The sequence below is a fragment of the Mesoplodon bidens genome (genome assembly GCF_964165515.1).
Source record: "Mesoplodon bidens genome assembly, chromosome: 1".
Lineage (NCBI taxonomy): Eukaryota > Metazoa > Chordata > Mammalia > Artiodactyla > Ziphiidae > Mesoplodon > Mesoplodon bidens.
The window spans coordinates 85263620-85285881 of NC_138176.1; the positions used below are offsets into that span (position 1 = coordinate 85263620).

Here is a 22262-nt window from a genome sequence, read left to right on the forward strand (position 1 = left end):
TTGCTGAATTCCAACCAATTCAAATGAATTATTTGACCTACAAGCTATGTTATCCTAAATTTCTCAATGCAGCTGCCAGAAATCTATTTTCCAAACAGAACAACAGATGGTTTTGAACAATACTGCAATATAGCAATTCTCAGTTTTTCCAAAGTGTTTTTCTCTGGCTAAAATTATTAACATAATTGAGAAAATAATTTTCAAAATTTTCTGAAAGACTATGCTATTTTCAAAGTAAAAAGCAAAGTTTAATATCCTAATGGATTTTTTAAAGCATTATCTTTAGAAATGACTCTATTTGCTAGTTTTTCTTTATCTAAAACAACAAAGTGTACCCTTGCCCTCATTTTAGAGCTAACTTAATAATCCCACAAAGCCTGCGAGCACTTCAAAATGTATCTCTCCATGTGATCATTTCCAGCTCACAGTATGCAGTTAGTTCAAAACTTTATCACTCTACGAGGATTAGACAAATGGGCAATTAAGCCTGATGTGAGAGATACTTTAAACCTCTAAACCTTTGTAAAAAATTGAAAAACGTCTCATTCCTTCAAACATCACCGTGAACAAAAGAAATACAGCCAATTCGAATGAGGCTAACCCCTAGAGAAGCTTAATCTTTCAGATGAAATCATCTCAAGTTCCTTCAACTGTTCTTGGCAGATGACTCAGCTTCCTACTTGGTGATTTAATCAAGAACATCTATTAAGTTCTGATTCTCTTTCCTTCTTTCCTAGCTCATTCTCTCCAGTGCTGTGCAATAATGTGTGGGCTTTGGGTCTGGACTGCCTGGATTTAGTCCAGGCACCATCACTCACGATCTGGGAGATCCTGAGTAGGACAATCTAAACTCTCTCAACCTCAAATTCCATTTTCAAAATGCTAATACTGACCTATAGGATGGCTGTGGATTTAATACACTTAAGTTAACACACACAAAGAACTTCAAACATGCCAGGTATATGGTAAGTGCTCAATTAAGTGTAGCTATTATTATTTACTATTACTATTATTATTATTATCCCTTTTCTCTCGTCTTGGCCAAAGAAATGTCTCTTTAATACCTAGGCCACTTCAAGGTCCAGACCTCTTTCAATTTCTTGAAAGAAATTGGCTAAATTTCTTAGTCTCACACTCACCCTGGACCTTACGCCTTTGTCCAAGACATGCTGGCTTTCCTGCTTCTTAGCAAACCCTGCTCACAAACACAAAACAAAACAAGTAAAAAACTTCACATGATGCAGCCACACCTGTCTTAGCTATTTCACTCTCTCTTTCATACAAACCATATTTTTAAAAGTAGTCTGTATTCATTTCCTCCATTTTCTCACCATTTACTCATACCCTTTGCAGTTTCACTCCTGAAGTTGCCTTCTAAACAATCACCTAATCACTGAATCCAGCAGCCTTCTCAGGCCTATTTCTCAACCTTCCTATAACAACTGATGGGATCTCCTTTCTTGTAAAAACTGTTCTACCAGCCTTCTGTGCCACTGCCTAGCCTAAACCTTCCTCCCAGTTTAACTCCCACTTCTCTGCTTTAGCTGGTTTCTTTTCCTACACCTTCCATCTAAACCTATACCCACAAGAGTTCTGCCCACAGCCATGCACATCTTTCTGCACTGTCCCCAACTTGCTCCATTCCCAGTCTTTCACTACCATGGGACTCCCCCAGATCCCATGATTTAACTTCCAAATCACCGCCTGTAGTTCTGCCCACCAGCCCCTCCCCACTCTAGACCTGCCCTTCCTGGTTGTTGAACATGTCTATTTGGTTGTTCACTTACCTCAAACTTACCATGTTCTAAATCAAATCTATCTATTTTCCTTCTTAATATTTCCACTTTTGTTAATGAATGGGATGATTATTCTCTGAATTACCAAGGTCAGAACATCTGAATCATCTTTAGCCTTGTCTCTCCCTAACAGCCCATCACAGACAAGACAGTGATTATATGCATGCATTCTGGAGAAAGACAGTGTGAGTTTGTATACTGACTCTCCACTTCCTGCCACTGTGACCATGAGCAAGTCCTTTGCTTCATAGCACAGCTGTCCCGTTTACGTGAGAAAATGTATGTAAGGGCACGGAGGGTGAACATTTGGCAAGCCATGATCATGACGACAAAGAAAAAGAATCTCAGTGATCTCAATGACCCTTCTCATTCCTTACGTGACTCTCATCACATCTCATATAGACTTTATGTTGTCTCAAGTAAATTTAAACTCAGAGGGTCAGTCTTGGTTGTCAATGTGTAAGTGGCTCGAATTTTCATGAATCTCATCCAAGGCAATCTCAATCAAGACCTAGAACACGTGACATTCCACTTACATATCAATGTGGTTTTCTCTCATAGTATCCTAAATTAAGAATGTAGTGAGAATTCAGGAACTGACCTCATTTGAACCCAATTTCAAATAACATTCTGTAAGCCATATGGTCAGAAATTAAAATCACTCTCAATTCTTAATAACACAGAGTACATTATCAGTTACAAGCTATAAAATCTTTGTTGTTATTACTCTAACCAACCAACCACCTTGCAGTCGCCTGTCCACACTTCCCCATGAACTGAAAACTAAATTTAATTTTGGCTTAAGAAAGATGTAAAGATTATAACAATTATTGGAAAAGTATCAGAATCATATAATGTATTACAAAATCAATATGATGCTATCCTTTGCTCTGTGTTATCAGTGAGTTTCTAGCCCTGCAAGAAAGTAGATTTGATTAGATATTTTTATAAATGTCCATATAAGTATTTACCACATTTAATTAAATGTCTAGGGGACCATTACCAGTAGAAGCAGTTGTCCTGAGAGAAGCATATTTATGTATTAATTAGATGCCTCTAGTTAGTCATTTCTACAAAGAGGAGGATTACCGCTAAGGATTGGAGCTCTCTTGTTTCTTCCTCTGCAGCTGAAGCATGATATGACAGAACCTACAGGGCAAGGAAAGAAGGAATGCGGGTTATACAAGAGAGGACTACCAAACATAGACCACCGTTTCAAGCCTGAGATTCTGCTAAAACTTCCTGCAGAGACAGCTAGACTCCTCAGAACATCGTATCTTGTTTGCTGCTTTCTTCAACAGAGAGAAAATCCCAGACTTTGATTCAAATGCTTATTACGGAAACAGAAAGTTATACTCCCTATGTTCAAAGAAAACTGTCACTTTTTTTCTGACATTGTTGATATAACAAACACATTATTTATAAGCCACACTATTAGGTCAAACTTGGCAGAAAATTTTGGGTCACTTTCTTTTAAAAATAACTGACTTTAGTTATTTTTACTTGTGTACAGAATCAAGATAAAAGACTTTTGCATAAACTGACATTTTAACGTTGATATTTGGAAAGAAAGTAGTCTAGAAGTGGCTCTCAGATGGAACGTGTAACCACTGCAGAATTCATAAGGAAAAACTGCACAGCGGAGATATAATGTCACACAGATTCAAGGATCCTTTTACACTCATAGGATTCAAGAACTGAGAAGAGTAGGGCTGGTCTATAAATCTATCCATTAACAGCTGAGGACACCTAGGCTCAGGGATCCTCATGACTTGGCTGTGAGCTCACACTCAGTGAGAAGACAAGAGGGTCTAGAACCCAGCTTTCAACTCCCAATCTAGTACACTTCCCATCGCCCTAGTGAGTTAAGTTGTAAGAAGATGGTAAGGCAGGTTTACTATCTTCTTATAACTTAACATGAGAATCATTCATTCCCATTTCCAAAAGTGATAACTTCTAAGTAATGGAATAATATTTTAGACATTCTTTTAAACCAAGGTAGTGATTGCATTTTAAATTGTCTATCATATTTTATTTTATTTTTTGTGGTACGCGGGCCTCTCACTGTTGTGGCCTCTCCCGTTGCGGAGCGCAGGCTCAGCGGCCATGGCTCACGGGCCCAGCCGCTCTGCGGCATGTGGGATCTTCCCGGACTGGGGCACGAACCCGTGTCTCCTGCATCGGCAGGCGGACTCTCAACCACTGCGCCACCAGGGAAGCCCAAATTGTCTATCATATTTTAAAAACACATTTTTAAAACTTCATTTTTGACAGAGTCAACACACATTTACTAAAATCCCTCAAAGTTTTAGAATCAGTGATAAAAAGGTATCCCATGTTCAGACTTTAAATGGTGAGCCAAGTAATTCAGCAGCCCAAACTAGTTTTCCTTGAACTAGTTTTTAAAATTTTAAGCAATTCAAAATCTAGAGCCAAATGGTATATACATCTACTATCTTGTGATTCAGAATGTTATAATACTATGATACACCTGATTTGTCTTAGTGTTTGAACCATTAATCACTAGGAAACCTCAGGAACCTTGGAGTTGCTGTCTCCTGCTCCTGTGAAATTGACAGGTCACAGCTAAGCTGCTGCTGACACCACAGAGGTGGTTTGCTGAGAAAGGCTAAGACTATGACCATGAATTAGTCTAATATAAATCAGTGCAATGCAACATGGATAAGTGAATAAAGGAATAACATGACATTCTAAGTTAAAAAAAATTAATTTCATCACACACTGAAGATAAAAATAGCACCTTACTCATAGGGCTGTATGGATTAATTTTGTTAACACAAGTGAGAACACAGAGCAAGCATTTGATAAAGGTTAGCTATTATTGTTGTTATTTTACTTTCATTATAATGATGTTTTCCAGGTCAAAATAATTCCCTGTCATAAGAAAACATGAGGGGTTTATGTCCCTAGCTTTTATCCGATACCTCAGAAGAAAAAAATTTTTTCAAGGTTAAACCTGTGATTGTACATATACCTTCCTATAATGAATTGAAATTGAAAAATGTATATATTAAGTGAAAGCCTAATTACTCATATTTAACTGAAGTAAAACTATAGTGTAAAAATAGAAATAAATCTCAATCAGGAAAATATTCAGAGATTTTGAACAAGATGATATGATATGTGGAATTTGCTTCAAAATAATCAATGGATTAATATGGAAGAAGAGTGCAGAGAAGTGAGCAAAGGTATGGATGGAATAATAGTAGCCATAGGTCAATAATTACTGAAGACAGCTAATGAACACATGGGGGTTCATTAAGCTATTCTCTCTACTTTAGCATTATGTTTGAAATTTTCCAAATAGGAAGTTTTTTTTAAAAGAGATAACTTCTAATTGATAGCTGGCTTAGATTCAATTCTTCAGTGCAAAGCCATGGAAACAGTAAAAAAAAATTCGCTTAAAAATTGTATATACACATGCAAACACACGTACATATATGTACATGTGTGCATATATGTAATTTGAAATATATGTATATTTATTTGTATATATACACACACATACATATGTGTGTGTGTATTTGAAACAGATTTCTACTGGTTTCTAAGCCAAGGTCTCTTATGTAACACTATAGCAAAACTATTAGTGTCATATATTCACATTAGAAAGTAAGGCATACCATCTTGGTTATTGGTAAATCGTGACATATATCTTTCTAGCTCTTTAGGTTAGGTATCTGTTTATTAGGGGTTGGAGGAAAAGTTAATGATCCATATCCCAAACACTGATTTCCACTGATCTCTACTAGCTAAGAGTAGGCAAACATTGAAGTATATTTCACACCAGTGTATGAAGGACTAAGTAATGCCCTTTATGAAGTCTATTTCCCTAAACTGGTCTATGATGTAAGAACTTGCCATGTTACACGAAGTGAACATCTTCAGGCAGTTAGTGAAATACATCTGGAAAGGGTTGGCCCACTTGGGTAGGCTTGTCCTGCTTGGGAGGGAGTCTGCCTGAGGTCAGTGCCCCAAGCCAGTGGTTCACATTCACAATCACCTGGGGGTGCTCTGTAATAATGCAGATTCCCAGCCTCTACCCAAGACTTATTGAATCAGAATTTTCAGAATTGGGATCCACAAATCTGTAATTTGAAAGACTTTCACTTTTCCTCATTTCTGATTCTGAGTGCTTAGGATTTCTGTTTCTGTTTTTTTAAAACGTGTGAATACAACTGCTCACAAGGAGAGATGGGGAGGCTCAGGCAATGGGGAAGGGACAGATGGGGTGCAGTGGCAGTAGACATCTGTGTGAATGGATTATTAAGGTCAAGGACTGCTTTTGGCTGAAAAAGCAGAGGACTGAAGGGACCAACGGCTGGAGCTTTGGTTTGGTCATAAGACCCTTGACAAGTTTCTAAAATATTCTGGGTCTCAGTTTCCTTAGCTGTTTAAATGAGGAGAGAAGGATCTGATCATCTAAAGCACATGATTGTCGTAAGGCTACAGTGATATAACAGACACCAAGAGCTGTTACAGGGAGAGGTGTAAGTTGAGAGTTTGGCCATAGAGACTGAGAAGTCCTGTTAAGTGTCAGCCCACCTCTAATGTGACCATCTGCTTGGCCATAGCTCTCTCCACTGCTTCGTACATCTGTGTGTTCTGGATCCCCAAGCCACAGAAGATGACAAAAGCTTCCAGAAACTGTTCATCATTTCGGTTGAAAGGCTTAATTTTGCCAGTGGTCTCCTCCATCTTATTAACAAGTTGGCAAACCCCTGTAACAATCCAAGAAATCAAGCAAATGTTACTATTCATCATCACAGTTCTCACTGACTTTAAGACCCCCCCGCCAAGACTATCTTACACTTTTCTCTTGGGAATGCTTGGTATCTCCAAATAAGCAAACGAATCCTCACAAATATAACCTAGAAAAGTCATCTGAATCAATTTACATGAGAACTTGTTTCACATAGTCCTAAATGTATGTTGTCTGTGTTCAAAAAATCCTAGAGTACTATTTTCTTCCAGACTCGGTTGCGAATTTCAGATCAGCTGAGTCCCCAAAGACAATTTGTCCTTTGGAGACTAATTGGATTTTTGTACATTTGCCAAGAGAGCAATTTTGATGCACATCAGAATTTTGGGTCACACAGACTGCCTTTCCTTACTGAGAAACCAGAAGTTAAAAAAACACAATTACATACAAAATAGAATGTATGAAACAGACAATTTACATAGACAGTCTCAAGTTTCAAATATGCACCTCTGCATCCAGGAGAATCATATTTCCAATCATTTTTTGATACTACAAATAAATGCACATAGAAATAAATGACTATTTAGTTAGAAATAAAAGCAGAACTAATTTTTGGAGACAGTCGTAACCTAACCTCCCAAATCCTGGCCTTTCTTAGAAAGTCAGACACGTAGTCGATATGAATGGAAGATTACATCAAATCTTGATTGAACTAGTTGTTCTATGGGACTCTGGGCCTAGTGGTCTCTGTGAGGAGTTTGATGACCTCCTACCTCTGGGTAACACACTGTTGTTAAAGTCCTCATCTCTTCTGTCTCTGCATATGTAATACAGACTTCTATCATGTGCATGTAGTGCACATGTGCTTTAATACACACAGGAACTCTAGTCTGCAGTTTTCACTGTGAGGAAGGTGTGCCCATGCCCATTTTTACAGATGAAGAAACTGAGTCTCAGGAAGGTTAAGTCATATGCTCCAGGTCGCTTAGCTAGTATGCTTATGTCTAAAATTGAAACCCCAGCTCAGCCTAGCCCCAAAGGCTAGTTTATTATCACACTGCTGCTCTGTGTCTTTTTACCCCCGTCAGATCATTGCTAGCAGTTCCCTGACTGCATTTTGCTTGTCCACACCTTTGCCTATGCTTTTCTGCTGGCCTATAATGCTCCCCACTGCTCTCTTTCCTGTTGTCCAATTGATCCCTTCATGACCTTCACAGCGAGCTCCCACAAGCCTCCCACTTCCCGGGTGAGGCAGGCACTTCTCCTTTGTATCTCCTTAACTTTATCATTTGGAGTACCATGGGGGATTTTATTTCTGTCTTTCTTTCTAGACGTACATATCTTGGGCTTAGAGATTTTATTTTTTCAGTTCCACTTCCCCAGCCAGCAATGCCTGGCATATAGCAGGACTCAAAAAATGTTTACTGAGTTAATGAAAGAATGAAGGATTGCGGCTCTGACCAAACCACTTTCCCATGAAGACTATATTCTGTTATCTCTTATTTTTCCTGGAGCACAAAAGGATTTTATAGCGTCCGTGATGATGCATGGTTGCACATGAAATCCCTTTATTACCACTGGTGTGCACTTTATTTTTAACCCTACAAATTATCTGTATTCTCATGTTGCTCTTTTTTGTTTGTGGGAGTTTTTCTACTTTAGACAGTAAAGGCATCCTTATCTATCTGAATTAGTATGGCAGAGATTACTTCTCTAACACATTCCATTATCAAGAAAAATTTTAAACAAGACATAATAAATCTGGACACTGCAAGTAAAAACCGTGAGTAAATATGGCAATCGGTATTCATTATCTTAAAAGACCATGTCCCATGTACGGTAAAAATGCCTGGGTTATGTCCTCCAACCTTTGTGAATCCCCAAATTATAAATATGGAACTGTTTATATAGGCTTCTGGCTATCTCCCAAATCACATTTTCTTGAGGGTCATGCATTCTGTGCCTTATCCTCACATCACAATGTAACTGCCTTTCAATTTTTACTAAAGTTTTCTCCTAGTTGATGGCCATTTTTCATAACCAAGATTTTTCATTTTATCACTGCATAAGATTGATTGCATGTATGGCAAGAAAGACAACGCTGAGGGGTTGAGACGTGGCCATCAGGCAGTCTGATGGGCCTGGGACCGAGGTAAGGAACTCTTTCCTGGACAGCGGTTCAAATCTGGGCCTCAGCCAACAGTCATTGAATGAATATATTAAGCGGTATTAACTAATACCGCAGGAATTGAAAGGTACTAAAATGGCATGTTAAGTGTACAAGTAGGAAGAGTTGGCTGTAACAACCACAGCTCAGGGCAGAACAGCTAAAGTGTGTCTGTGTCACAATCCACCTCTATAGATACAGACACGCAGACACAGAGTAAGGCTCAGGGCAAGAAAAGGGGTGAAGACAAACTATCCCTTTAGGAATATAATTTAATTCTTCTTTGAAAGCAGTCACATTTATACAGCATTCAAGACAATCCTGTTGATCTCTTTACACCCTTCATAACATTTAATTCTATCAAACAAAAATACCCAAGTCGGAAAAAAAAAAAAAAGCTATGAAGAAGAAAAAGGTTCATAACAAACAAATAGGGTTCTTTGAGAAAATGTAAAGCTTGGGCCTGTTTACAGATAGTTTTCACAACTTATTCATTAAAGATCTGGAAGAGTGGATAGAGTACAATAATGAAATTTAAAACTGGTCATTTGAAATGCCACATCTACTAGTAAGTCATATAAAATCAGAATCACTTATATATAAAAACAAAGTAGTTATTGCAGAACCAAAAATAAAACAAAATCACTCAACAAAAACCAATAACTATATACAAAAATAAAACAAAACATTCAAAAATATATTAGGAGAAAACCAAGAAGTAGTACAGTTAGATAGCAAAATATCAGTGTTAATATTATTAGAGTTCACAAAGTACTTGTACAGACATTATTTCACACGGTCATCACAGCAGCTCTGAGAGCTAGTTGGCACTGAAGGCATCTCTGGAAATTATGCTGAAGGGACTAGACAGTTTCTAAACACACACTTATGTTTCCTTTTCTATAATTCCAGGGATCAGATGTTGTTACCAACCACAGTTTTCCTTCTGGCCTCTTGGCAGAGCAGGGGGTCAATTCTTATATCCTGCTTGTGGTCTCCTGTCCTCTCTCCTGCACAACATGGGCTCCAAAATTAGCATCCTGTCTTGTTAATGTGTAAGACTCACCCTTATACCCTTGTCACCTACCTTGCAAATAAGTTTTTCGCACTTGTTATTTGCCAATTATCTTAACTTAGGGAGAGTTTTGGTCGTAGAAAAGATTTCATTTCTCAAGTAACTCAAAGAGTTATCTTTTAAGTTTTCAACTATAGTGTCTTGGTTTTAAAAGAAGCTTTCCCATTTTAAAATTACATACAAACCTATATTTTCCTCTGGCACTTTTACAGATTCATTCTATCACATTTAATCTTTTAATTCTACTTAATTTTTTCCCTAAATTGCTACTGGATTCTTGCAAAACTTAAATAGTTATCCATTCTTTAATAATTTGAATTGTCACCTTAAATAATAAATTCATACTTATTTCAACTATGTACTTTTTTCACATTTAAAGGTTATGAAATCAGTATGCATCCTAATCAATTGTCATTATGTAATTAAAATCATTTTTTTCTTTCTTAAAGACATACAAAATGGTGTCTTTCAACCAATGGCATCTTAGAAACAATGAAATATCCTGTATTATGCACAATAACACAACTGTTTTTTCAGACTTGGGTCTGCATTTAGACTTTCTACTGTGTTCCATCAATCCTGCCATCTCTTCTAGCACACATATAATACTTTTAATAATGTTACTTATACAGCATTATTTTAATTTCTGACAAGGCAATTCTCTATCCATCAACTCTGATTATTTGATTATTTTTATGCTATTCTTCCAGATGAATTTTATGTATGTTGGTCAAGAACTCCTCTACCCCCTGAAAAAAAAAAATCTTATGAGGACATGTATTAAAATTGATATAAATCTGATCTGCAAAAAGTTAACATCTTAAGTAATAGATTCTTATCATTAGGAAATGTTATATCAGTTCACTTACTTAAAGATAACTTAAAGATTTTCAAGTTATCTAGTAGACTTTTATAGTTTTCCTCATATAGATGTTCCTATTTCTGACCAAGTTTATTCCTTGTTACTACTGTAAATGGGATGCTTTTTCCAGTATTATTTTCTAACAGATTTGTCTTGGCTTGTAAGAAAGTTATTTTCTTTTAATAATATGATAGCCAGGAACTTCTGCAACTCTCTTTTTAGATAGGTACCTTCAGCTGATTCTTTTAGGTTTTTTCATTCAACAATTGTATCATTTTGTAAGTTATTTTGCCTTTTCCTTTTCCATGCCTCACCTTATTTCATCCTTTCCTGTCCTCTGATTGCTTTGGTAAGAATTTACTTTGGGCAATAGTTGTTTTGTTTTGTTTTGTTTTGTTTTAGTGACTTTAAAAATATAACTTTCTCAACTACTTTTATAAAAAAAATTTAACATCTTTATTGGAGTATAATTGCCTTACAATGGTGTGTTAGTTTCTGCTGTATAACAAAGTGAATCAGCTATATGTATACATATATCCCCATATCCCCTCCCTCTTGCATCTCCCTCCCACCCTCCCTATCCCACCCCTCTAGGTGGTCACAAAGCACAGAGCTGATCTCCCTGTGCTATGCGGCTGCTTCCCGCTAGCTATCTGTTTTACATTCGGTAGTGTATATATGTCCATGCTACTCTCTCACTTCGTCCCAGCTTACACTTCCCCCCTCCCCGTGTCCTCAAGTCCATTCTCTATGTCTGCATCTTTATTCCTGTCCTGCCCCTAAGTTCGTCAGAACCGTTTTTTTTTTTTAGATTCCATATATATGTGTTAGCATACGGTATTTGTTTTTCTCTTTCTGACTTACTTCACTCTGTATGACAGATTCTAGGTCCATCCACCTCACTTCGTTTCTTTTTATGGCTGAGTAATATGCCGTTGTATATATGTGCCACATCTTCTTTATCCATTCATCTGTCTATGGACACTTAGGTTGCTTCCATGACCTGGCTATTGTAACTATTGCTGCAATGAACATTGGGGTGCATGTGTCTTTTTGATTTACGGTTTTCTCTGGGTATATGCCCAGGAGTGGGATTGCTGGATCATACGGTAGTTCTATTTTTGGTTTTTAAGGAGCCTCCATACCGTTCTCCATAGTGGCTGTATTGATTTACATTCCCACCAACAGTGCAAGAGGGTTCCCTTTTCTCCACACCCTCTTCTATGAAAAATTTTAAACTCTCCTTGAGTTAGTATTGGTTATTACCAATTTTTATAGAATTTTTCCATTTCATCAAAACATATTATTTTTTTGGTACATTGTATTATCTAACATCTTTTAAAGTTTCTTCTGTATCTGTAATTACATTTCCTTTCTCATTCCTATTTGTGTTTCTTTTATTTCCCTCATTATCTGTGTTTATTATTATTGTGTTTGCCCATTATCTCTTGTTTTACTATCCCCTCTCATTTCATAAATTTATATTTCCAATTTCTTTGCTCGCTTTCTTCCTATTTATTTGTTCACTTTGGGGGCAGCACAGAGGGTGAGAAAGAGAAAGGTGCTGTCTTTCTAATTTCTTCAGTTGAACACTTAGTTCAAATAACTTCATTATGTCCTAATTAATAATGGCAAACTAGTTAAAGCTATATAACTCCTATATATATAGCTTTGACCTTGTACCTTGAGTTTTTATGTTAAATTGATACAACCACTAATTTTCTAAAATGCTCTACTTTCATTTTGACTTTTGATTTCTTCTTTGTCATTTGGGAGAATGTTTTTCAGTTTCTAAGTGAGCTTTTTCCTTCCAATTTATCCTTTTATTACACATTTCTAGTTTTAATGCACTGTGATCCATGACAGTGGTTGTCAATTCTACTTTTCAGAAATGACTAAGTTTGTGTTGTATGTGTGTGTATCACTAATATTTGTAAATTTCTGATGAATATTTGATAGGAATTTGTGTTTTTAAATTATGAAATATAAAAGTAAATATTTATACGCCAATTAAATCCATTTCATTTTCTGTATTAATCAATTCTAATGTTTCCTTATATTTTCCTGTACTTTAACATTCTATGAAAGACTCTCACTATGATCACCATTTTGTCCATTTCTCCTTGTATTTTTAATAGCTTTGGTTTTTGTATGTCAATGATGTTATTTATTTACTTTATAGAAGCATTTATGACAATTACACTTTCCTCTGTGAATTTAACTTAATCATTGCAAAGTGATTCTGTATATTATATGTTTTTACCTTAAAATTTACGTTGTCTGATATTGATATTATTATCTCTACTCAAATTTTTCCCATTCTGTGTAAAATGTATTCTTACAAAGAGTATATTCTTCCTGTCTTCTAGAAATTCCTCAATGTTTCTGGTCCAATAAAGGTAAGCGTCTCTGTTTTCCAGGGCTACTATGAGGTTTCTCTTATTTTCCTATTTCTTCAATCAATTCTTGAAACTATAATCCTTATATTTATTTTTATTTTATAGATTTTCACTTTTATAATTTCAAGCTATAATCTCCTAGTTTTATTTTTTTCTCATTTTCTTCCCATTATTACTGCCCCTACAGCCTTATTTCCTGGCACGTCTTACCACTAATCATAATTAACAATTCTTTAATTGGGAAAACTGTATACTTTAAGCAATATAAGCAGTATGTACCATGGACGACACTGCACAGTGTAATTATATTTGCATTAGGAAAATCCTAGCAAATATTTTTAAAAACAAATGAATAGTTAGTGATATTGCCAAATGATATAATTTAATATGAAAAGTAAAATTAAGAAGTCAAATTTAAACTTACATAATTTTACAATATTTACTTATGCCTTGGGATCATATTGCAACACATACATGAGCAGAGCATTAGGACGGTAATCATTTTAGAAAATACATTCAGTAAGAAATACATATTCCTCTCTCATACTTCACTGTCAGACGACGTGTGGTATAACACTATGATTATTATTACTTTTTCACTAAAAAAAAAAAAAGAGATGAAAATGTAAGCTATTTAAAGTGGAGATGTTCTCAACAGTATTTTTGGATGGGAATGGAACTAATTTTGTCAAAATATGCCCTGAAATTGACATGGAAAATAGGCATAAGAATTTCTAGTAAATATGATATGAGAAAAAGGCAAACTTAGTCTAATAAATAGGGGATATAATTGGTTAAAATAAGTGAATTTGAATGAGGAAGTATTTTCTTAATAGTGTTGAAAACAAAGTGGTGGAAACACTCTGTGTTAGCCAGAGCACTGAGAAAACATCTGATATGAAAAAGTACCTCAGGGAATACATTTGGTGATACAACAGGCCCCATACTGGTCTAATGTCTATAATTTCATCTAATTGTCAGTAATGGGAAAAATAAGGAAGGGAAAGAAGATTACCAAAAACACATGGGCCCGTCTGTCTTTCTGCATGGAACTCTGTGGGGATTCTGTATTAGAATTACATACTAGCATAATCTGGTCTGTGACATGTAAGAAAAATTATCTACGGCCATGATGTTTTTTCCATGCTGCATCTGTGAGTACAAAGTATAGTCGAGAATTCAAGTTCTCTGTTTTGTCACACTTATAAAGACAGCAGGGAACACTGGAAATTTTCCCTCTTGAAATTAACCTGAACCCCCCCCCCCAGAAACCCCACCAGGGAAATCATTTTTTCTTTCTTTCTTTCTTTTTATTGGCAGGGAATTTTTCCTTTCCAAAGACAACATTTACTTACTTTTGACTCTGTTATCAAGCAGGGTGACACAAAATGTATGCCAAGAGAAGTCTGATTATTTCAACTGGTATTTCTTTCTTTGTTCACTTGTCTGAAACAGTGACAGGAACACAGAATGTGGATTCTGAAGGGATCTGAAAGGTTAGTGAGTTGAATAATGTGCCCATAACCCTTTTTTAAAAAAAATAAATTTATTTATTTATTTATGGCTGCATTGGCTCTTGCTGCGCGCAGGCTTTCTCTAGCTGCGGCAAGCGGGGGCTACTCTCCCTTGAGGTGTGCGGGCTTCTCACTGTGGTGGCTTCTCGTGTTGTGGAGCATGGGCCCTAGGCGTGTGGGCTTCAGTAGTTGTGGCACAGGGGCTCAGTAGTTGTGGCTTGCGGGGTCTAGAGTGTAGGCTCAGTAGTTGTGGCACACAGGCTCAGGAGCTCCGCAGCTACTGAGGATTTTCCCGGACCAGGGCTCAAAGCCCATAACCTTTTAAATGCTTAAAGGGAGAGTGGAGCCAGCCGGATGCTGTGAGTACTATTCCCATCCAGGGACCTTTGCACTTCCCCCAAATCCTCTTATTTATCACATGTGTAAAGTGATGAAAAAGCCTGATGTATAACTTCCTCCAGCCACTCCCCATTCCCAGTTATTCCAAAGAGATGCTGCTGAGAAAGAGCGAAGACGTGCCTTGATGTGGCAAGTTGCCACTCTGTCCTCCTTCTTATCAGAACTTATTAGTAAATGATGCATCGCTTCTGGAATCCATTTCACATTTTCAAAGGTCAAAGGCAGCTGTGGTAAGCTCTATATCAAAAAGCATTTTAAAGAAGTATAACATGGGGATTGGGGTTGACATATATACACTAATATGTATAAAATAGATAACTAGTAAGAACCTGCTAAAAAAATAAAAGTCAAAAAAAATTTAAAAAAAAGAAGCATAACATTTATAACGTAGTTTTCACCTAACTCCTAAAATATAAAATTTTGTATCCTAAACATTTATGTAGTTTCATATTGTAGGGCACCCTTGTCAGTTTTCTTCTGTTGTTTATGTTAGAGATCTGATCGGTGATAATCTTGAAAAGAGAGCTGACATATGGGTTCACTAGGCCCTACTTTTTTCTCTGAGAGCTGAGAAGCGTGCAGGTGATGAACAGCCTTCAGAGAATCGCCAGGCTGGCTTCCAAGAGGCTTTATGAGGCAATGCACTGGAGTCAGCAAGCCCAGCCTTGTAGGCTTCCAAACTAGTTTACCATGCTGAGGACAGATCCCACTCTCTGGGGTAGAGAACAGTACCTAAGTTCACAAGACTGATTTATAAAACCAGAATAGTATCAATGTCCAACAAGAAATAGAACTGTCCCAGGAGCCCGAGTATGCACACCTGCAACTCAGCCCATTGCCTCAAGCCCAGTTCACCGATTTACAATAAGAAACAACTGGCAAAGTGGGCAATGTATTCGAGAGGGTATGAAGAATGCATTCTCTTCCTATGAGTTAACATATATTGGAAAGAAAATAATCAGAACAAGGGAAGTCAGACTGGTGGCTTGTTTAATGGCATAAGCCCGTGTATCCATCTCACAGTGAGGACGCATGCCAGCAAACGGACTGGAATCACTGAGCAGTACCAGCTACAACCTGCTGCATCCATCGCCATGCAAGTGCTGGCCTTGCTAAGTGGTCAGCATACCCTGTACACTGCTACAACCTTCTTCATCCATCTCCATGTGAGAGGCAAAGGTTCCCTGACTACTGCACACAACTGGAGAGGCACTTTCAATATTTGTCCTTTTCCCCCCCATTTTCATGAACGATTACCGCCCCCGTACCTTTCTGACCAACACTCTTCTTTAATAAAATTACAGTCAAATCTTACAACCTGGAAACTCATCAGAATTTTTAAGGTAAATTTATATAGCTAAGCCTTGCTTCGTTAGGGTTTTTATTTAAAAGTTTAGCCTCTGTTCTAAGTTCTTGGGAGAATATTTAACAGTTCAGACTGTTTTCAGTGTCAATCATGCATGACTGGCATATAAAACCTCACGTTTTCTGTTCTATGTTTAATATAACCTGCAATGCCAAGAAATAAATATGTCGATAATAGGAAACATCATCTCATTTTTCTGAGAATGCCTTCTTCCATCATTCCCGCAGTAGACATATTTTACTAACCTTCATGTAAGAATGTAAACTCCCTGAGGCAGGGGTTTTTGCTTGTTCACTGACTTATCCCAAGTGCCTAAAGCAGTGGAATGTTCAATGAATACAACCTACAATCTAAACCATGTATTCAAAAAAGAAAAACCAGAAACCAAGAAGTGAGGCCCTAAAACAATATACATTATCGACTTCATCTCTCTCAGTTTGCTAACTTTCAACATGTCATTCTTAAACCAAACTTCTGTTGAAACAGGACTAAAATTACCAAAATACATCATAGTTAATAAGATATTTAACAAATGTTTGTTGACATTTATCAATATAAAATTATTTCAAAATTATTTTATCATTCCAATTTTTATCTTTTTTTCAAACATTTTAGTCTTTAAATTTACACTTGAAAGGAAGAAGTTTCTGAGAATACATGTTTTTCTTTAATAAGTGCAGAGTAGAGGTCAACAAAAAGGCTTTACCTATCACTTTATTCTTCTTTCCATTTTTTATAGGTGTACAAAGCAAACTTCTAATGCACTGCTGTTTTACATTTCCTGTGTTTTCATTCTAAACAAAAACAAAAATAAGACAGCTAAATATTATGAGAAGACTGTCCATTAGATGCTATAGAAACTGTATTGGACCTCAGAAGCCACTAATATATTCATCTTTTATTAGCTGGAGATAACATTAGAGTGCAGAAAATGTGCAAATTATAATGAAGTTCACATAAATGTACTATAAAGCAATTAGTCTTTATATTATTAAAATACTAAATATCCTATTTTCTTTAAAAATTTTTTTTTCATATTTTCCATTTTATTTACTTGTATTTCTTTTATTTTCCATTTTAAACTCTCCAAGCAGCTTACAGTAATAGTAAGCAAAGTATTTATTCAGTTTCTACTATCCCTGTGTAGTGGATGTCTGAAATAACTTAACAAGAGGGGCAGAAGTCAAAAGTATTACACCACCTAGGACTCTACATGCTACAAATTTGTCCTTGTTTAATTTTACCACTGTTATCTATTGCCCATATTGCTAAAGTTCTAAAAAGGTCTCCTAGATAGGCAAATAACAAAGTCAAGGCAGCTGCCTCAAACTGCAATGCTTTTCTGAAGTTAGATGAGAAAAAATACTAGAATTCAAAGTTTTCGATGTCTGAGAAACTGACCGTTGTAGCTTTGCTCTCAAGGAAAACAGATATTCAGTTTTCCACAGAGCTGTTCACTGTGGTAGATTACCAATTACAGGCATTTAAGCCATATGAAACTTAATTTTTGAGGGTAAACTCAAGAACTCCAGCCATACTATCTAAAGAGTGTCATTAAGTAGGTAATAGTTAAATTACCTCAAAATTAGTTTATGATAGTTCATTAATACATGTTTAAAAAACTAATAAAAGTACAGAGAAAAATACTCAAGTACAGCTGATAACCTCTCAACAGATGTTATAAGCTGTTTTATTCTCCTTCCTCAGATCACAGAAAGCACAGATCACTCCCAAAGAGCCAATTCTAGGGCCAGTCCTTCAGTTAAGAGTAACTAGTTTGGGACTTCCCTGGTGGCGCAGTGGTTAAGAGTCCACTTGTCAATGCAGGGGACACGGGTTCGAGCCCTAGCCCGGGAGGATCCCACATGCCTCGGAGCAACTAAGCCCATGCGCCACAACTACTGAGCCTGTGCTCTAGAGCCTGCAAGCCACAACTACTGAGCCCATGTGCCGCAACTACTGAAGCCCGCGTGCCTAGAGCCCATGCTCCGCAACAAGAAAAGCCACAACAATGAGAAGCCCGCGCACTGCAACGAGGAATAGCCCCCGCTCACCGCAACTAGAGAAAGCCCACACAAAGCAATGAAGACCCAACGCAGCCAAAAATCAATTAAAAAAAAAAAAAAAAAGAGTAACTAGTTTAAGTGCAGATCTGATAGGAAAACAGCCTTCAAGCTCCAAATCTAAAATTGGGGTTACTTACTGTCCAGGGAAACCTTTTATCTTTACTGACATCTGGGATATTAAGTGGTTCCATAGTATTTTTGACATACTGAGCATACATGTAATTGATTCTGTTCACATCACGTTCCCTGTGGAGATAACAGAGATGAGTTATTTCTGTGCAGTGAAAAAACGCAGGCAAAACAGAGTCAAATAGATGATTATAAGAGAAACATACCAGTCTTAAATTATAGAGCAAAGTGTATATCTTAATTGGAGAATGCAGCTTTAAACATATTTGATGATTTACAACTTTGGTAGTTACTATAACTGAAATGCTTTGAAAAAACAAAGACCCACAATTTTTCAGCTATCTAAAACAAGCTTAAAATGTCATTAAGTAATCTTATTACCACTGTTAATGGGCATGTTGATTTTTGTGCTATTTAACATAAAATCCATATGAATTTTTCCTATGTCTTATTTTCTCATCAGATTATAGAATGACTAAAGTCTAGTGTCTGTTTTTGCTTCCTCAGTTATTTATTTAGTCTATCCATTCCAATAAAACAATCTTTTACACATTTCAGACCAAGGGAAAAATCGAGCAGGCCTAGAAGAATTTTATTAAGCTCTTCTCTCTTCTGCTTTAAATTGAAAAAAAAATTTTTTGAACTTACAACATTTTCCCAGTTTCTTGCTTAACAGGTTGAACATAAAAGGTTAACCTGATGTCACAGGGTTCATAAGTGCAGTGCCAGTAACGGAGTTGGGAAAAGAGAACAGAACGCATCTTTTCATCAGGAAACTTCCTATGTTCCTTGGTGATGGGGATGAATTCCGCAAAGAGGGTCAAGTTATAGAAATTTACTCCAGCCATAAGTATGTGTCTGTATTAACTGTAAGATCACTAACTGAAGAAAATAGGAAAGCCTAATAGTGGGAGACATTTCAAAATAAAATATGTGCCTCGGGAAAAATGTCCACTTGGGCTGAGTTCTCCAAGTGCTAATCTTTTCCTGTCTTCCATCATTCTCACTCAGCCTGCCAAACTGCTTCTAGGACAGTGGTTTCAAATGATGTTCTCAATCACTGTGATTCCACAAAGATTCCTGATTCCTGGCCAAGATAATTGAGTCTTTCCTTTCTTTGCTGTACATTTTAGGTTAAGCGTAATTTGGTCCAATCAGGTACTGACCATATGTCCAGTATATATACAAGTGATAAAGAATGAAAGGAAAATGACAATAGTAACACAGGAATACATGAACTTCAGACTGAACATTTTCTGAGCCTAGATTGATAATGTGGGAAGGCATGCAAAATGTCAGACACATCAGACCTAGGACATTCCTGGGTTTCTATTTCATACATATTATTTGGGTAGAATCCCAAGAAAAGGTTATAAGTGTAGGATTTAGGTTAACAAAACTATTTTAAAACCACAAATATTTCATGGACAGCAAAAGTTTCACGAAAAGAAAACAAGAAACTACAGTAAAGATAAGAAAAATGAAAAGGTAGTTACAGAGAGAAAGAAATACACTGGAGAGGATATCTTTGTCCAAATCTCTTTTAAAATGATGATGATGATGATGATGATGACTTTTATTGTTCTTATCATCATCATTACGTCAACAGTGGGAGACAGATGAAACCCAAATAGTTAAGCAACTTGCCAGAGACCATAAATTCAGATGTATAGGCATTGATACAGAGAAGCAGATGTATTAAAATTACTTTTAAATCAATAGAAACCTAACTCTTTTTTCAATTCCCTGAAAATTTTAAGTTTTCCTGATGGTTACTTTAGTGAAAAATTAGTATTCGATTTATTAAGGTTATGTGATAGCACCTTATTTTTTACTCTGTAAAAAGTGCTAATAAATTCTTACTTCCTCCCCTCAATAACAACAGACTGAGCACTTCGTCCATGAGAGGCACCCTTAGCATCATGGGGAGACAAACTTCTAGAGGTCAGTAGCTGTCGTAAGGCGCTTGTAATCTAGTAGAGGACTGTGACAGAGAATGAATAATAATACAATGTCTAGTTGCATGTCCTCTTTGAGCAGAGTCTAGTAAAGAAGCCCCCAGCTGTCCCTCAGTAACTCTTCTCCCTTTCTCTTTATCTAGACATATGGCCGCTGAGGATAAAGACTGCATTTATCAGCCACCCTAGTGGCTTGGGATCATCATGTGACTAAGTTCTAGGCAACAGGAAATGTGACTGCTTCTAGGAAGCTTACCTAAAAGGCAGCTGATGTATGCTCTCTGCCCCTTCTTTCCCTGTCCCCCATCCTACCATTTGAAACGTGGATATGAAGGCTGGAGCTGCATCCTGGACCCTGAAGGGAAGGGCCACTCCCTAGAGGTGCAGAGTAGAAAACTTGCAGGTACCTGGGTCCCTGAGGCCTTTGTAGAACAGAAGCAGCAACACAGAGCCTGAGCTGCCTGCCTCTGGGTCTTTACAGGAGAGAGTAATAATATTGCATTCTTATTTAAGCTATTTTTACTTTGGGTTTTTATGATTCACACTCAAACCTAATCCTAAGCAATACAATTGGTGACAATGAAAGCACCACATGTGGAGAAGATGGACAGATAACCCCTTGGTGGAGTGGGTTGGAGAAGAGGGGGTATTAGGGAAATGCGCAAAAGGCTGGTAAGATTTAAGGATGCATAGAAAGACATCAAGAATGAAAAGGAGGGGGAAAACAGTATAAAAACATTGCTGAAATGGAAGAGTTCTAGGTATATTTGGGAAACTAAATTAAACAGCTACAGATTGTTAGGAATAAAGTGATGGTTTCAGACTGAAGATGTTAGGACAGGTAGTGGATGATTTTGAAGGTGCAATGCCAAGGGATAGGATCTTTCTTTAAATAACAGGAATATTTTGGTAGCCTTGCAAACCTCTTAGACCTGCAACTGCAGGAGACCTAAATGACCAGTGTCTCTAGTCACTGTGCTCTGAAACCCAGGATGGTGCTTGTACTGCAGACACACTTCCCAGGGCTGCTCCTGGAAAAAGATGGAGCACACACAGCAGGGACACTAAGGTAGCCCAGGCTTGGGAGACCCAGGATGCTTCTGACAGGAGGTTTTGGCTACAGAACTCCCCAAAGCCTGGCCAAACTTTCCTTAGAACTGCTCGGCTGACTAAGACACTTCCACACAATGCTCTTTCCTTCTTTACCCTCTTTTTCGCTCTGGGTCAGACTTGTGTGGAGAGCTCACGGCTCTCTCATCCCCTCCCAGCTCCCTCCCCCTTTACTCTCACATGGGGTTCCCCTAATAAATGTCTTACACATTTAATCTAGTCTTGGCATCTGCTTCTTGGAAGGCCTGGGCTAACTCAGACCTCTAAGGTTTTTTGCACAGTGGGTATCAAGGGAGGTGTCCATGAGTACATCCTTGGGAAGACAGTCAGGGACACGAAGCTTGGAAACACTGAGAAATTTCTGTGCTTTTAGATGTAAGTGGGAATCACTTCAGGTTATGTGAACCAAAGACAGAAAAACACATCAAAGAGACACAGAAATACTAGCACTTACTGACTACTTACTATGTGCTGGAAATTTTCTGAAGCATTTTATGTGCATTAATTCATTTGGTCCTTTCTAAAATCCTGCCATCAGTATCTCCATTTTACAGATGAAGAAACTGAGGCTTTGAGAGGTTAAATAATTCACACAAAGCGCTATAGCTAGTAAGTGGTGGAACTTAAGTTTAAATACAATCAGTCTGATTTCAGAGTCTACACTCTTACACTCTGTAACTACCATTTTTTAAAGTAGT

At 37.2% G+C, this 22262-nt stretch overlaps 1 protein-coding gene across 4 annotated transcripts in view; it reads right to left on the reverse strand.

Moving 5' to 3' along the window:
- The window catches only part of PDE5A (phosphodiesterase 5A), a 134848-nt gene that overhangs the window by 43773 nt on the left and 68813 nt on the right, over positions 1-22262 (reverse strand). For all 4 annotated transcript variants that reach the window (XM_081246085.1, XM_081246082.1, XM_081246084.1 and 1 more), the window contains exons 8-11: positions 18505-18613; positions 17008-17095; positions 6363-6538; positions 2886-2945 (exon numbers count right to left, since the gene is read on the reverse strand). In XM_081246085.1, coding sequence (XP_081102211.1) covers positions 2886-2945; positions 6363-6538; positions 17008-17095; positions 18505-18613 — 433 coding nt within the window. The remainder of the gene's footprint in view (positions 1-2885; positions 2946-6362; positions 6539-17007; positions 17096-18504; positions 18614-22262) is intronic.